We start from the raw sequence: 18,099 nt of genomic DNA, 5'->3' as shown, positions 1-18,099 counted from the left end.
ATGTCTAAAGAACCCCGAATCATTTGTTTGGCTTTCAAAATATATATATTTTTATGTACACATAAACCAACATTAAATGTAGTATTTTTTGTTAAACTCAGACCCAGTGACTCAGACTCGAGCACTGGGACTCAGCCATAGGGACTCGTGACTCGACTGATTCGAGGTTAGTGACTCAACTGCAATATGTACCTTACTGTGATTGTTTTCAATTAAAATCGTCAAAAAGAAACAAAAATAGCTTCTTAGCAAAGAGCAATTTCTCAAGCAATAATTTTGCTAGGACTGTCTGGGAGTGGTCTGAGTGAAGAGGGGAACACTGAAAACTAGCTGTTATTGGCAGATACGTTTGGAACTCTTTACTATTGGTCTATTAACTAATTTACCGCGTGGTGATGTCACCATGGAAAGGCCAAAGCTCCATCCCACCAAAACAGGCTGAAATTTCAGGCAGTCTTTTCAAATAGCTCTAAAAAGAGGCTTATCATCGTTTATACATTTTTACAGTATTATTCCAACCTCAGTGTGGAAATATATATAAAACACCAGAAAATTGCGCTTTTGACTGCACTGGGCCTTTAAGAAAACAGTTAAGTGTGTGTATGGGTGTGGTCTGTTAATGTCCGAGTGAGGCATGGCTGGTCTCTCCCTAGAGTGATATTTCTCTCCTAGCTCAGCTCATCTTCCCCTGTAGGAAGATCTCAAGGTCACAGACAGACACTTCTGTTCAGTAGCTACGCCCCAGCCACACATCTAATGTATCATAGCTGCCACAGCTACAGTAGGTCAGCTATTCTATAGTTACAATGCACTGTGCTATAGCTCCCACACACACACAAACACACACATACACATTCCCCTTAGCATACATGTAATAGGTCATGTTATACCACGCTACGAACATAGCGGTTCAGTGACGCTCTCTCAACGGTAAAAGCAAAGATGGTTTAGTATGAAGATACGCAGAAACTGCTTCTACAAGGGAATAATTTTTCACTTCTCAAACCCCGGTCTGGTCTGTCTGCTTCGCAAGCGTTCCCGGAAGTCTCGCGATGTTGGGCCTCTGGGTTTAGAAACTGTAGTAAAAGCATCAGTGTGCGAAGGAGTAGATGACTACTGCTCTCTGCTGTCAAGCCAACAGAATTACACTGGAATTATCGAGGCAATAAACAGCCACTTTCACAAATGAGTGAGCAATCGCTTCCGCCTGACTGACTCTAATTATCACCACAGACAAAACAATTTCTCACTCTCAAACCTCTGGAATCTGTGCCGTCTCTAATGGCAATGAATCTATAGTTAAAGTGTCACCAGACCACCTGATGAGGCTATGGGATGATATCACAGGTGCAAGCTAAGCAAACAAAACAACATCTTATACAATTAAATGTGCGGTTACATTCTCCAGTGTTAAATATAACTCCCTGCACATAATTGCTCTCTCCTGCCACCGCCTGGAAGCTGAAAGCTGCCACAGTTCACTCTCTCTCTCTCTCTACTACAGTAGTACTGACCGCCTGTGGATGCTCCTACAGTAATGCTGTCTACCCAGAAAACCACACTATTTCTCTGGCTGATATCATCAGCTTAATCCAACAAGTACTGAGGATTGCAGGTTTACCCTGAGCTGAGCGGATCAGAGAGGAATGAATGCTACTTAGTGGATTAACACACACACTGGATGAAATATTCATAAACAACATTTTAAATATACAGATACCCATAGACTTCCAGTCATTGCGTTAATGCTAGTTAGCATTGGCTCACAAAATTAAATCTAACTTCCTTCATACTGGACACAGAGACATAAAGATGGTATCCATGAGTTAATCTGACCCTGGGGAAGTAGATAAAGGGCCTCATTGCCAAAATCCCGAAGTATCACTTTAATGAATGAGATAATTTAAATTCCATCTGTACTTTTTTCAAATATGTGAAATTTAAGAGTGGAATGTGGGTCGGGCGGGATGATTAGGACAGACTGCTCGGTTCCATTAAGGGAACAATTCACCATGATGTCCACTGAGCTACACATGAACTTGAGCCAAGGACACAATTACCAAACTGCCAGCAACAAATAATTTCTGTTCTCCATATAATGTATGTGTGTTCAGTTCCGGGCCGGGCCTCACCTGCACAGTGCCAAAGTCAACGGTCTCATAGTGGAAGTGGGCACACTCAGCCAGCCTGGGAAAATGACCTCTGGGGAACGTCAGCCTGAAATACAACAGCATCCCCTCATCAGTATTCTACTGGCTGTTACACTGAGGCAGAAAGAGCAAAGAGAAAGAGGGAGAGGAGTGAGGAGAGAGAGGAGAGAGTGAGCGTGAGAGAGAGCAGAGAGAGAAAGAAAGAGAGAGGGAGGGAGAGCAGAGGAAGAGGGCAGGGAAAGAGAGAAGGGGGAGATAGTAGTGTGAGAGTGAGTCTCTGCCCGGCCCCAGCCCATCATTTTACTGCACTTTATTTTACTGCCCTGGTTTAGAGGCCCGTTTTACAGCCCATAATAGCCCGTTTCCGTGGGGACGGGAGCACCTACTTCTTCACGTTTTTGACCTTCATGCTGGCTGTGCTGACGCAGGAACGCAGGGTGGGCTCAGGCTCGGCAGGAAGTTCTGTGACCTCATCACTCCGTACCTGCCAATCAACAACACACAATACTCAATATCTGCCAATCAACACACACAATATCTGCCAATCAACACACACAATACTCAACATTCCTGACATGTAAACCAATTACAAGACAGTCGGCACTTGACATTTTCTGGTTCAATAATACTAAAAAGAAACCCATACTAGCAGTATCTACAAGACTACATAGTAGTAGAGTTCAGAGACTGCTATTCCAAGGTTACAGTGCTTGTATCAGGCCTCAATTAGTGATTATAGACTGTGTACCATGTCAGTTGTGCTCTCTTGTGGGGATTTATCTGTTGGAGTAGTGCTCTTGTGTGGATCAGGCTGGTTCTCTTCTTCATCTGGTGTAATACACGGTGACAAGGCCCTACACAGGGAGAGGGAGGGAAGGACAGAGAGAGACAGGGAGAGAAAGATGAAGAATCAGAAACCATAAATACCTTACATTTGACATACACTACCAGTCAAAAGTTTGAACACACCTACTCATTCAAGGTTTTTTCTTTATTTTTACTATTTTCTACAGTGTAGAATAATAGTGAAGACCTCAGAACTATGAAATAACATATATGGAATCATGTAGTAACCCAAAAAGTGTTAAACAAATCAAAATATATTTTAGATTTTAGATTCTTCAAAGTAGCCACCCTTTGCCTTGATGACAGTTTTGCACACTCTTGGCATTCTCTCAACCAGCTACATGAGGAATGCTTTTCCAACAGTCTTGAAGGAGTTCCCACATATGCTGAGCACTTGTTGGCTGCTTTTCCTTCACTCTGCGGTCCAACTCATCCCAAACCATCTCAATTGGGTTGAGGTTGGGTGATTGTGGAGGCCAGGTCATCTGATGCAGCACTCCATCACTCTCCTTCTTGGTCAAATAGCCCTTACACAGCCTGGAGGTGTGTTTTGGGTCATTGTCCTGTTGAAAAACAAATGATAGTCCCACTAAGCGCAAACCAGATGGGATGGCGTATCGCTGCAGAATGCTGTGGTAGCCATGCTGGTTAAGTGTGCCTTGAATTCTAAATAAATCACAGACAGTGTCACCAGCAAAGCACCCCCACACCTCCTCCTCCATGCTTCACGGTGGGAACCACACATGCAGAGATCATCCATTCACGTACTCTGTGTCTCACAAAGACATCGGTTGGAACCAGAAATCTCAAATTTGGACTCATCAGACCAAAGGACAGATTTCCACCAGTCTAATGTCCATTGAACGTGTTTCCTGGCCCAAGCAAGTCGCTTCTTCTTATTGTTGTCTTTAGTATACCACCCCTACCTTGTCACAACACAACTGATTGGCTCAAACGCATTAAGAAGGAAATAATTTCCACAAATTAACTTTTAACAAGGCACACCTGTTAATTGAAATGCATTCCAGGTGACTACCTCATGAAGCTGGTTGAGAGAATGCCAAGAGTGTGCAAAGCTGTCATCAAGGCAAAGGGTGGCTACTTTGAAGAATCTCAAATATATTTTGATTTGTTTAACACTTTTTTGGTTAGTACATGATTCCATATGTGTTATTTCATAGTTTTGATGTCCTCACTATTATTCTACAATGTAGAAAATGGTAAAAAAATTAAGAAAAACCCTGGAATGAGTAGGTGTGTCCAAACTTTTGACTGGTACTGTACTTGAAATAAAAAACAATTTTCCATAGAAGCCACCAGAGGGAGCCAGTGAGTGAGACAAATATATTTACATCATGTTTCTGGTGCTCAAATCATGACAATACGCCAGTGGCCCAGAAAACATAATGTACCCTGTGGTATTTACATCCTTGTTATTCTGGTGGTAGCACATAACTGCACACAGTCTCAAATGGCTACTGACTGGTACAGAAAGCTCCAGAGACGAGTATAGCCTAGCCTACATACAGTAAACACATCCTGGGGAAAGAACATACTTAGCCTTACAAAAGAAGCATCTCACACTTGGTAGGACCAAAACAAAGCTATAATGGCTTTTGTGTATGTTCGGGTAAGCAAAGCCTTTCCTTTGAGTAAGTCACGAATGCAATCCGCCCACAAGGGAGCGCCTCACAAAACCTGCAGCTGAAATCTGAGTCAGTGTGCTAGGCAGAGGGAGAAAAGTCCTTTCAGACCAACTTTTCTCAGGGACAATGAAGAAGAGTGGATGCCTGAGATTTGTCCTTCCTTCCAGGGCTCAGACACAGACTAAGTGATGCATAGGCTAGCGCTCCTGAGATCTGCTAAAAAGGACAAGAACACTGGCACTGAAAGAACGAGCTCATCTCATCTGCTGGAGATCTATGTGATTAAATGAGAGCCATCCTATCCTATCTAGGCCTGGTTGTTTTCCAGCATACTTACAGTAGATAGAGAAGAGATCATTTGTTTGTCATCACAACCCTTTACAATAGGACGACATACTGTAGCCATCACTAATGTCTTTAGAATTCCTCTCTTTCTATCACTCTCTTCCTCCCCGTCAATCTCTCACGTACACATAATACACACACATGCCCGTACAATCACCCACGCACCCTCAACACGTCTCCTTTACATTTCTGGGTGTGATATCTGCAGAGTCCTGGTCAGCTGACATAGCAGCAGTATGGTACAGTGCAGCGTGTGTGTGAGAGAGTAACTCACCCCTCAAGGACGTCACCACTTCCTGGTTCTCCCTGAGCTCCTGAGGCAGCATTCCCGATCACCGCGGCAACCCCAGAGCCAGCTTCCATCATACTGTCTTACTGCAACAGTCGACTGACGAGATGGAGGAGAGAGAGAGATGGAGGAGAGCGAGAGCGAGGAGAGTGAACCTTAGCTGGGAAGCTGCCAGACATTAACCCACTCTTAGCTGCAGCTTGCTCTCTTTAGAATCATTTCACGCCCTTTAAAAGATGAATGGTTAATGTGTCTATAGTAAGACAGGCATTCAGTAAACAAGTAAATACACACTTCCTACACGTCAAATTGTTTAATTCAAACAGGTAATATTGAACATTCTGGAATCCATCCATACTGTAGGTGGAGTAAAGCATTGGGACTTGTATGTGTGACTGTTTGGTATGGTCCTAAGAGGTAGAAACGAACCCTTCATGATGAGTGTTGTTGTGAAGAGACCTCAGAAGGGATCCCAACAAGTACATACCAACCTCTTAAACATTACAGTTAGAGAACATCTATTTTCAAAACAATCAATACAGGTCTAGGAGGAGCACTAAATGGAAGCTTTGGGACTCTCCTTCCGTCAACATGTATCTGTTTGGCACCATTCTGAGAGGCAGAAACCAACCCAACCAGCATGGGAGTGTTGTGACAGCCCCAATGAGGACATAGATATGTGTCAAGGACTCAGAACCATCATCCCTAATAAAGCTCATTATATACTGTCAACAAATAAAAGGAATGATCTGACAGAGCGAAACAAAACACCTCCACACAGCCTTCCAATCTTTCCATAACTAGCCCTCATGAAAGGCAGTGCTGGGAGCTGAACTCACATCTGGTAAGATATTGGGCAAGCACAGTGCTGTGGTAACCAACCAACCCTGGTCGTGGAGTGCTACAGTATGTGCATTGTGCACTCTAAGTACCTCGGTTATACACCTCAGCACTAAAACTCCCCAGCCTATCAATACTGAGGTAGTAAAGCAGGAGTTTTCCTCTTCTCCAATCAGAAGCTGTAATGATGACCATAGAGATGTTTGGAGTAAGGAGTAGTAGATAGATACATCAGGCCAGCCATTACAGTACAGGGTAGCAGTTTCCCCAAGAGAGCAGGCAGAGGGAGGCAGCCCGTTGGCCCGTAGCCACAGAGTGGTGCTCACTGCTGAGAGAGTTCCATACAGCCCTCTGACTCAGCACAATGTGACCAGCCAGAGACACAGGCCAAACCAGACCCACTCCACACGCACAGATGTACTATATTCTACTGTACTCTCACCTCATCTCTCCAATGGCAGCTGTAGCCTTTCTAGAGGATATCTTATCAAACATTAATACAACAACAAATATTTAGTATCTAATGAGAGAGGATAGCATGACGACAAAAAACAAGCAACGATTTATCTGAAGTCCCAAAGCTGTCCTGAGTCTCTCCAGGGATAGGCTACATTACTTTGAAGATGAACAATGTAATACGCCAGTTTTCATGTACAGAATGTTTTTGCCATTCAGTATAGTCTGGCAATCTGTCACCCATCAGAATGTTTGGTCCAACTTTATGTTTGTCCAGTAATCTTTTCAAAAGCTCTGTAAATCTTTTCACTACATTGCATTTATTCCATGATAAAATGTAACATGCCTGACCTTGATGATTGTTCAGAATGGAGAATGTTTAGTCTCAGATAAGGACATCCTGTGCTTCACATTGCTGTGTAGCAGACACATTCAGCACTGCCTTATGGCAACATGACAAGGTACATCCATTCATTTAGGATATTGATAACATGGCAATGCTACTCAATTTAATGAGGACACAGATTTTTCCTGAAAAGTCTTGACATGTTAACCCATACCAAATGTGAGGCATTGGTAATGTCCCAAATGGCACCCTATTCCCTACATAGTGCACTTATTTTGACCAGAGCCCTATGGGTCCTGTTCAAAAGGTAGTGCGCTATATAGGGAATAAGGTATAATTTGGGACATAACCTTTCCCCTGCTTATCTGTCAGTCATACCAGACTAGTCATAGTAAAACCATCAGCCTATAATGTACAGTAGCGGTAGCTACAAGACATCTTGTTCACCACTTGAAGGAAGCTCTATTTCTGCTGCCAGGAGACAGAAACAGCTCTGATCTGGCTTTGGCCTAAATGGTATTCCAGGAAAACTAGGGCAGCCTACGCAATTCTGCATGCCGTTTATGAAACCTGTATTAGAATTAATGGGCTGGAGTGAGGAATTGATGCCCACACATTATCTCTAAGAGAAGACTTTCATGCCATGAGCCTCTAAAGCTAGATACACTCACAACATGTTAACCTAATGCATTTGCTACAGTGCTGTGCTGTATGCATGTAGGCCAAAAGCTTTAAGATATGTGGTGTTATATATCTAAGTGAGAGGCTTAGGGAGTCGCTGGGAAGAGAGAAATGACTGTTGTTTCACCTCATACTGTTATGTTGTTCAGTGTCTCTGGGGTCACTGAGCAGCCCCCACCCAGACAGCTGAGCTCCACACACACAGGGGTGTAGGCAGTACTGTATTCCTCAACAACATCTCCATGGGTTTTGATAGAGGCGCTCCCAAGTGTATGTTTCCATCTGGCAGTTGAGGGGAAAGTTTCACGCTCTCATTCGGAGCTCTGGAATGTGGTCATAAAGTTAGATGCAGTGGAGAAGGCCTGGGGTTGCTATGGCAACCTGCCGGTTGTGAGCCGCTCCTCTTCTCGACTGATGAGGTAGCAGGAAAGGGAAATGAAACTATGTATTATGATGACAAAACTGTACAATACTGTACTATGACAATACTGTATACAGTACAGTGGTGATTGTGTTTATGGGTTTAAAAACCTGATTAATGCTATTCTTCTCTGGGAGGAGAATCATACGATTCTATAATCTGATTTACATCTACTACAGTGGGATTAATTTTGTTCCATCTCATGATAAATTCCATAGTTGTATAATCATTCTTTGTCCCATTCCAGACACACACATATAGTATAAAGGTCATAGACGAGGGTAGAGGAGAATAACAAACTGAAATTCATTCATTTACACACAGTTTCTTGCCATTGAGAAAAGCAAGTCAACAAAGGACCTACTGTAAGCCTAGTTGCATGTTGTTCAAATGTAATCAGTTAGGTATGTGAGAGGAACTGTTTAAGCTTAGCTGGCATAGGTTTGGTGCTGGTAGTAACGTTTAAACGCCCACACCAGTAGAAATACACTTTTTCCAGCTGAAAGACTATGGCTAGACCTTACCCATGATGTTGCACAACGATTTAAGTCAATAAGTCGTCGTTTTAGTCAAAGTATGATAAACAGTATTTGGGCTTGAAGTGACACATCCGAACTGCCCACTTAATGCAAATCCGTGAGAATGTGGTGTCTTTTCCTATCAAGTTTCATTAGTGATATGTATGGGATACACATGGTATAGACCGTCCAACTAAATGCTTACTTGCAGGTTCCTTCTCGACAATAATAAATAAGAAATGCAGTGTCTTCTCCTATGATATGACAAACTCTTTTCAGCCTACATTTCGTTTCAGGGCTGGGTTTTATTTGAATGTTACCACCCACCAGCATGGCATTGTTTATTAATCAGAAACTGCTGTATACCTCTTCGCAACTGAGATGAGCCAAACAGCCTTGTGTCCACTTGGCCGCCTGAGCCATGGAGCAAATTAAAATTGGGGGTGCAAACATATGTTTTAGCACCTCCACTTTCTTTAACCAGAAAATTATCATAATCCATTGGATGTCAATTTTCAAAATATTTTTTTATAGTCTGTATTAAAAAATATATATGCGCATTTTATAAATTGTACAATTACGTGATATGATATCTGCCCCCGTCGCCCCAAGTTTTGCTTGACTACATGGTCCACTGCTATGATGTGTTTGCTAAAAAAAAAAGAATACGCATGTCTATCCAGATAATGAAAAGGCACCCACAAAAGAAAATTCAAGGAACTTATAGTTACATGACATATGCATTGTGCATGATCATGAGCAAAGTCATTGCAGCCTATTATTTCACTTCCCCTGTGAGAACCATGAGCATGGGCTGACTTGGCTTTGCTGTACCGCAGCGTGCCAGCAGCCTACCTACCAAAGGTTGCACAGTGTCCATTAAAACGTAGAAAATCGCATATCAGTAATCGTTATCATCTATTACCGGAGCTTCATCTTATTCTTTCTAACCATTTTTATGGCGGATTCGCAGCCGCAATTTATGGAAGATACCAAAACTTTGGAGATAACGAAGTTAAAGATAGGCCAGTGGTTTCCATCTGTGGCTAGGATTTCCCTAAATCCGTGAGAATGTGGTGTCTTTTCCTATCAAGTTTCATTAATCATTAGCGGCAACTTCCTCTGGGGGGTCCTTTAATATAACTCCCAATTCCTCTGCCCTTTTCTAATGAGCCTGCCTGTGGAGTCATTTTCAATATAGGCCTACCTTCGATATGGTTTTACTCAAGAGAGATACAGCCGTGGCATATTCTCCTATCCCCTAACCCTGATCATTAACAATTTTGCACACAGACTCGACATAGACTATAGTCACCTTTGACCTTCCACAGTGAGTGACCATCTGATCCAGTCTATAATGAGGCCATGGTCATCATCATGAGGAAAACTAGGATCCATCCTGCTGCTTCAACAGTAGACCGTTTGGGCCATAATACTGTGCCATTGGGCATCTCCATGTCCAGAAATGTAGGGCAATAAATTATCTCTAACTATCAATAATTGATTAGTCCAGATTTTACAGTTGCAAAGCTTTATAAGCAAGAGAAAATATGTATTTTTGGTATCCCTGTTAACTCTAAAGATACAGTGCCTTGCAAAAGTATTCATCCCCCTTGGCGTTTTTCCTATTTTGTTGCATTACAACCTGTAATTTAAATTGATTTTTATTTGGATTTCATGTAATGGACATACACAAAATAGTCCAAATTGGTGAAGTGAAATAAAAAAAATAACTTGTTTCAAAAAATTCTAAAAAATTAATAACGGAAAGGTGGTGCGTGCATATGTATTCACCCCCTTTGCTATGAAGCCCCTAAATAAGATCTGGTGCAACCAATTACCTTCAGAAGTCAAATAATTAGTTAAATAACATCCACCTGTGTGCAATCTAAGTGTCACATGATCTGAGTATATATATACACCTGTTCTGAAAGGCCCCAGAGTCTGCAACACCAAGCAAGCGGCACCATGAAGACCAAGGAGCTCTCCAAACAGGTCAGGGACAAAGTTGTGGAGAAGTACAGGTCAGGGTTGGGTTATAAAAAAATATCCGAAACTTTGAACATCCCACGGAGCACCATTAAACCCATTATTAAAAAATGGAAAGAATATGGCACCACAACAAACCTGCCAAGAGAGGGCCGCCCACCAAAACTCACAGACCAGGCAAGGAGGGCATTAAACAGAGGCAACAAAGAGATAACGATAACCCTGAAGGAGCTCCAAAGCTCCACAGAGGAGATTGGAGTATCTGTCCATAGGACCACTTTAAGCCGTACACTCCACAGAGCTGGGCTTTACGGAAGAGTGGCCAGAAAAAAGCCATTGCTTAAAGAAAAAAATAAGCAAACACGTTTGGTGTTCGCCAAAAGGCATGTGGGAGACTCCCCAAACATATGGAAGAAGGTACTCTGGTCAGATGAGACTAAAATAGATATTTTTGGCCATCAAGGAAAATGCTATGTCTGGCGCAAACCCAACACCTCTCATCACCCCGAGAACACCATCCCCACAGTGAAGCATGGTGGTGGCAGCATCATGCTGTGGGGATGTTTGTCATCGGCAGGGACTGGGAAACTGGTCAGAATTGAAGGAATGATGGATGGCGCTAAATACAGGGAAATTCTTGAGGGAAACCTGTTTCAGTCTTCCAGAGATTTCAGACTGGGACAGAGGTTCACCTTCCAGCAGGACAATGACCCTAAGCATACTGCTAAAGCAACACTTGAGTGGTTTAAGGGGAAACATTTAAATGTCTTGCAATGGCCTAGTCAAAGCCCAGACCTCAATCCAATTTAGAATCTGTGGTATGACTTAAAGATTGCTGTACACCAGCGGAACCCATCCAACTTGAAGGAGCTGGAGCAGTTTTGCCTTGAAGAATGGGCAAAAATCCCAGTGGCTAGATGTGCAAGCTTATAGAGACATAACCCAAGACACTTCCAGCTGTAATTGCTGCAAAAGGAAAGGGGGGGGGTGAATAGTTATGCACGCTCAAGTTGTTTTTCTGTCTTATTTCTTGTTTGTTTCACCCCAAAAAAAATTTGCATCTTCAAAGTGGTAGGCATGTTGTGTAAATCAAATGATACAAACCCCCCCAAAAATCAATTTTAATTCCAGGTTGTTAGGCAACAAACTAGGAAAAATGCCAAGGGGGTGAATACTTTCGCAAGTCACTGTACAACCGAATGCTGACAGAGCAACGTTTTTTTAACTTTGCCAATTTGAATCAATTAAAACTTTGCCTTGGTCCCTGATGTATGTTATAGTCAAACATAGAATTAGAAATTAGAATGGACATGAACCTTCTTATGATGTCCAAAGGTCAGCCATGTTGGTCAGGGAGTTGGTAAACCATGGATTGCCAGTGCTGTAATAAAATACTGTGTAAAATAATGAACGTGATGAATGTATCTGCACTGTATGTTTGATAGCTAGCTAGCTGGCCAGTTTTAGAGGAATGATTCCATAAATTTTCAAATTAACTGCCAATATGCCAACATTCCATTCAAACAATGCAGTCAATCCACAGCCATACACTTGCTTAAATCAGTTGATGTAATATATTCCCAGTGAATTTGGTTATGTTGTTTTTTTCCTGTTCAGAGAAATTAGTCATTGAATTTGTTAGGTTAATGCCCCATCCTACATCCTGATATTACCAGGTTCTGACAACTAGATGAAAGCTTTCACCACCCTGTGAAGTTCATAACATATTTCATCCGTAGCCTAATAAACTAAATGGTTTCCCGAGTTGTAGTGTGAGGACCACACCATATCATCACGTCTCCAAGTTTACTTCGATATGTTATTATATCAATATCTGCACATAGACATTTCCACCGCAATTTCTTGCATAATACATTTTACAATCTGAGATGGTGGGAGTCATGGCTTGCTGAAATGACATGGAACGACCCTGTACTTATAATTACATGACAATATTTTAGGTTGACTATAATTACATTACACAATTTATGATACATCACATGCCTTACTTGTATTTTCCTGCATAAGTAAAAGCAGAAAATTCATCACCTATGCCATTCATTCCAATTAGACTGATTTTGGATTTCTCCCTGACCAACATGGCTGCCATTTTCGCTCCATTATGGAACTTTTAGGGTTTATGTCATAACCCCTCTAGTAATTTAATAGGATCTCTATGTAGTTAACATGTTGTAATTACATACAACAGACATATCTCATAACCTTCAAAAGCCACAACATTCATTCACACACTCACATTCTCACTCACCTAAAACGAATACACAGCACAGCACAACACAACACACCACAAGCAGCCTATGACGACGATGGTAACACTTTGAGATGGTCTTTTAAACATACCTGTAACCGCAGGACAAACCAACACGCGTCTCCTCTATCTTCTCCGAGTCGCAGTGTGCCGCGCAGTTCACCACTGTTGAGGTTTTCGACAGCAATTACTTTGATTTTTCACCATCGCACTACGAAGCCCAGTTCACACTGCTTGAGAATATCAGGGATTCGTCCGTGAACATGTCCTAAAAAAGAGACCACGGTATTGAACCCGTAGCCTCCTATGCTCTGCACCCGACGCTGTGGGCGCGCAAAACCAGGCTGGGCGCGTACGCGCAGCCAAATTCAATGATTCCTTAAATTATACTAATCCTAGTGCCCTCAGCTGTACTAGTACATCAGAGATCAGGTTTCAATCGTTCTTCCACGCCTAACAAAGAAACAAAAGTATGTGTACTATGTCATGGGTGATTTATGAGAAGAAATATATTTGCTATTGGCAAACAAAAAGGAGCCTTGTCAACTATTTCATCAGTGGATTTCAGTATGTAGGTTATGTTCACACACGCGCACCCATGTTGCAACCTGGACTCAGGGGGAGATGTAACATAGTAAGTATAAATCTACAAACTAATTAGAACGATATGTTAAGTATGGTATTTATTAATTTGTGGATGTCTATCATCCATTTCGTATGATATGTTACACATAACAATTTGTATGATATGTTACAAATTACAATTCATACAATATGTTATTACATTTGCAAACTTATGATATGTTACGAATTCCAATTTGGTGTCTAATGTTGGCTAGGTGGCTAATGCTAACGTTAGCTAGGTGGCTAAAGTTAGCTAGGCTAGGGGTTAGGGGTTAAGGTTAGGGTTAGGAGTTCAAATCAAATGTTAATAATAATAATAATAATAATATGCCATTTAGCAGACGCTTTTATCCAAAGCGACTTACAGTCATGCGTGCATACATTTTTGTGTTTGGGTGGTCCCGGGGATCGAACCCACTACCTTGGCGTTACAAGCGCCATGCTCTACCAGCTGAGCTACAGAGGACCACAAATGTTAAAATCTAATTGTATTTGTCACATGCGTTGAATACAACAGGTGTAGACCTTTCTGTGAAATGCTTACTTACAAGCCCTTAACCAACAATGCAGTTCAAGTAATAGAGCTAAGAAAATATTTACCTTATATGGTACTCCTGAGTGGCGCAGTGGTCTAAGGCACTGCATCGCAGTGCTAACTGTGCCACTAGAGATCCTGGTTCGAATCCAGGCTCTGTCGCAGCCGGCCGCGACAATTGGCCCAGCGTCCAGGGTAGGGGAGGGAATGGCTGGCAGGGATGTAGCTCAGTTGATAGAGCATGGCGTTTGCAACGGCAGGGTTGTGGGTTTGATTCCCACGGAGGGGGGCAGTATAAAAAATATATATATATGTATTCACTAACTGTAAGTCGCTCTGGATAAGAGCGTCTGCTAAATGACGTAAATGTAATTTACTAAATAAAATAAAGTATAAAATAAAAAGTAACACAATAAAATTACATAACAATAACGAGGCTATATACAGGGGGTACCGGTACAGAGTCAATGTGCGGGGGTACAGGTTAGTCGAGGTAATTTGTACATGAAGGTAGGGGTAAAGTAAATATGCAGTGAGTAGCGGAAGTGTAAAAACAAAGGGGGGGGGGGGTCAATGTAAATAGTCTGGGTGGCCATTTGATTAATTGTTCAGCAGTCTTATAGCTTGGGGGTAGAAGCTGTTAAGAAGCCTTTTGGAGCTAGACTTGGCACTCCGGTACTGCTTGCTGTGCGGTAGCAGAGAGAGCAGTCTATGGCTTGAGTGACTGGAGTCTTTGACAATTTTTTGGGCCTTCCTCTGACACGCCTAGTATATAGGTCCTGGATGGCAGGAAGCTTGGCCCCAGTGATGTATTGGGCCGTACGCACTACCCTCTGTAGCGCCTTACGGTCGGATGCCGAGCAGTTGCCATACCAGGCAGTGATGCAACCGGTCAGGATGCTCTCGATGGTGCAGCTGTATAACTTTTTGAGGATCTGGGGACCCATGCCAAATCCTTTCAGTCTCCTGAGGGGGAAAAGGTGTTGTCGTGCCCTCTTCACGACTGTCTTGGTGTGTTTGGACCATGATAGTTTGTTGGTGATGTGGACACCAAGGAACTTGAAACTCTCGACCTGCTCCACTACAGCCTCGTCGATGTTAACGGGGGCGTGTTTGGCCCTCCTTTTCCTGTAGTCCACAATCATCTCCTTTGTCTTGCTCACATTGAGGGAGAGGTTGTTTTCCTGGCACCACACTGCCAGGTCTCTGACCTCCTCCCTATAGGCTGTCTCATCGTTGTCAGTGATCAGGCCTAACACTGTTGTGTCATCAGCAAACTTAATGATGGTGTTGGAGTCGTGCTTGGCCATGCAGTTGTGGGTGAACAGGGAGTACAGGAGGGGACTAAGCACGCACCCCTGAGAGGCCCCGGTGTTGAGGATCAGCGTGGCAGATGTGTTGTTGCCTACCCTTACCACCTGGGGGCGGCCCATCACGAAGTCCAGGATCCAGTTGCAGAGGGAGGTGTTTAGTCCCAGGGTCCTTAGCTTAGTGATGAGCTTTGTGGGCACTATGGTGTTGAACGCTGAGCTGTAGTCAATGACAAGCATTTTCACATATGTGTTCCTTTTGTCCAGGTGGGAAAGGGCAGTGTGGAGTGCGATTGAGATTGTGTCATCTGTGGATCTGTTGGGGCGTTATGCGAATTGGAATGTGTCTAGGGTTTCTGGGATGGTGGTGTTGATGTGAGCCATGACCACCCTTTCAAAGCACTTCATGGCTACCGACGTGAGTGCTACAGGGCGGTAGTAATTTAGGTAGGTTACCTTCGCATTCTTGGGCACAGGAACTATGGTGGTCTGCTTGAAACATGTAGGTATTATAGACTCAGAGTTGGGTTAAAGGGTTAAGGTTAGGGGTTAGGGGAAGGGTTAGCTAACATGTTAAGTAGCTGCAAAGTATCTAAAAAGTAGTAAGTAGTTGCAAAGTTTCTAATCAGCTAAAACTGTCCATGAAGAGATTCAAACATGGAACCTTTGGGTTGCTAGACGTTCACGTTATACGCCTACCCATCCACCCCGACCAATCACCCTACTTTCGTTTTGCCTTAAGTAACCATCTGTCTTATGTAACCATACCAAACGTAACTAATAATACTAATCTGAGTGTCCCTGATTTACGTTTAGTATTTTACGTCTATTCTGAGACCAGGCTATATAAACACAAACACATATTAATTCTACTGCATTTCACTACCCACTTTATATTTGTAAATACAGTGTAAATACAGTCCATTATTACTATGCATACTAGCTCTTCTATTTCTTCTATTACTTGTAATTTTTGACTTGACTCTTTTATTGTTGTTATTGATATTGATTAATGTACTGTGTTGTTGAGGGACCTAGCAGATAAGCGTTTCGCTGCACCTTTTATACCTGCTGTAAAGTGTGTATGTGACAAATAATATTTGATTTGAATTTAATTTATTTTATGACACAGATCATTCGACAGGACAAATAACCTATCAATGTGCTGATTTTATATGTCAGTATGAATAAACTACATTTATATGAACTTAGTCAGTGATGTCTGTAAGGTCAGTATATAATATATTTACAAACATAAATTCTCAACATACCTGGTAAAATAAAGATAAACAACACACCCAACACAGGTGATATACTAATGACATCATCTGCGTGTACCTATTACCAACAGTAAGGCCTAAGCACCAAAATACCTGCCTAAGGCAAAAGACCTGCTCTTTCCATCACATAGCCTGACCAGGTGAATCCAGGTGAAAGCTATGATCCCTTATTGATGTAACCTGTTAAATCCACTTCAATCAGTGTAGATGAAGGGGAGGAGACAGGTTAAAGAAGGATTTTTAAGCCTTGAGACTATTGAGACATGGATTGTGTATGTGTGCCATTCAGAGGGTGAATGGGCAAGAAAATAAAATGTAAGTGCCTTTGAATGGGATATGGTAGTAGGTGCCAGATGCTGCTGGGTTTTTCATGCTCAACAGTTTCCCGTGTGTATCAAGAATGGTCCACCACCCAAAGGACATCCAGCCAACTTGACACAACATGGGCCAACATCCCTGAGGAACGCTTTCGACACCTTGTAGAGTCCATCCACCGATGAATTGAGGCTGTTCTGAGGGCCAAAGCGTGGGGGGTGCAACTCAATATTAGGAAGGTGTTCCTAATGTTTGGTATACTCAGTGTATATGCAGACAGAAAGTGATTTGTTTTTGCCAAGCCAGAGAGGAATTTGAACATGAGTGCAAAGGCCAATGTGTTGTGATGACATACCTCATTCATTGTCAGTATCTCTCCAGTTTAGTCATTGGGTGGTGGAGTTATCTTAACACTAGTCTCATGACTGACGTTCCAGGTTTCACATGGTAGTTGAACAATACTTTATTGTTATATACTGTAAGTGGAAAGAATCCCGCTTAGCAATTTGTGAAAGTGATTTAAACTTATCATCTTCATTTCATATAGGCCTACAGTACTTTGTATGGTCAGACTTTTTTATAACCCACTATATACCAATTGTATGAACTGTATGAATCTGACTAGATGGCTTTATGATAATATATATAAATACTCTAAATAAATACTTTTTCCTGACCTGATAAAGTTATCTAGCCCCAATCATGGTGTCTGGCTCTCTATCCAACACTCACACCTTGTGTCCAGTAGTTGAAACTACACCTCTACAGTTCAGACAGAGGGTCAGACAGAAGTTCCATTTTAGTTTGTTGATACAAAAATAACGCAAACACATACATAAGCACGTTTTGGATTTTTATTATATCAAAATACAAAAATTTGAGAGGAAAATATTACATTGGACTAAGCGTTGGAAATGGACATATGATGGACATGAACGCAACGCTGCTTTCCACTTATTATCGACATGCCATGGATCATCATAGAACATGCTGTATGTCTATGTCACAAACCGCTCATGAGCCAATGATACAAGAAATGTGCCAATGCCTTTTTCTTAATAAACGTATGTCACTTTGTCTTGAGCCTATGCCACAGGTCATAAGCCTTTGTCACCTATTCTCTAGAAGCCACAGGTGGTATTAGGCCAGTGCGTTTCTGCTTTTTCTTCAGGGTTTATTTTGAAGAAGAAGTTCCATGGCAGTTGAACATGAAGTGAGCAACACGTGATCCCAGACAAT

At 42.2% G+C, this 18,099-nt stretch overlaps 1 protein-coding gene across 3 annotated transcripts in view; it reads right to left on the bottom strand.

Annotated features, from left to right (window-relative positions):
* The window catches only part of LOC121559462 (rho GTPase-activating protein 32), a 28,348-nt gene extending 14,944 nt beyond the window's left edge, over window positions 1-13,404 (bottom strand). The window contains exons 1-5 of one of the 3 annotated variants that reach the window (XM_041872718.2): window positions 12,889-13,404; window positions 5,262-5,375; window positions 2,899-3,004; window positions 2,537-2,634; window positions 2,133-2,217 (exon numbers count right to left, since the gene is read on the bottom strand). In XM_041872718.2, the coding sequence (XP_041728652.1) occupies window positions 2,133-2,217; window positions 2,537-2,634; window positions 2,899-3,004; window positions 5,262-5,353 (381 nt within the window). In that variant the 5' untranslated portion in view covers window positions 5,354-5,375; window positions 12,889-13,404. Of the gene's footprint in view, window positions 1-2,132; window positions 2,265-2,536; window positions 2,635-2,898; window positions 3,005-5,261; window positions 5,376-12,888 lie in introns of those variants that run through there. The other 2 variants (XM_041872710.2, XM_041872715.2) reach the window with 2 other exon arrangements.
* Between the last annotated feature and the right edge of the window lie 4,695 nt (window positions 13,405-18,099).

Source organism: Coregonus clupeaformis, chromosome 5, assembly GCF_020615455.1.
Source record: "Coregonus clupeaformis isolate EN_2021a chromosome 5, ASM2061545v1, whole genome shotgun sequence".
Taxonomy (NCBI): domain Eukaryota; kingdom Metazoa; phylum Chordata; class Actinopteri; order Salmoniformes; family Salmonidae; genus Coregonus; species Coregonus clupeaformis.
This window is presented reverse-complemented; position numbering and strand designations above follow the sequence as displayed.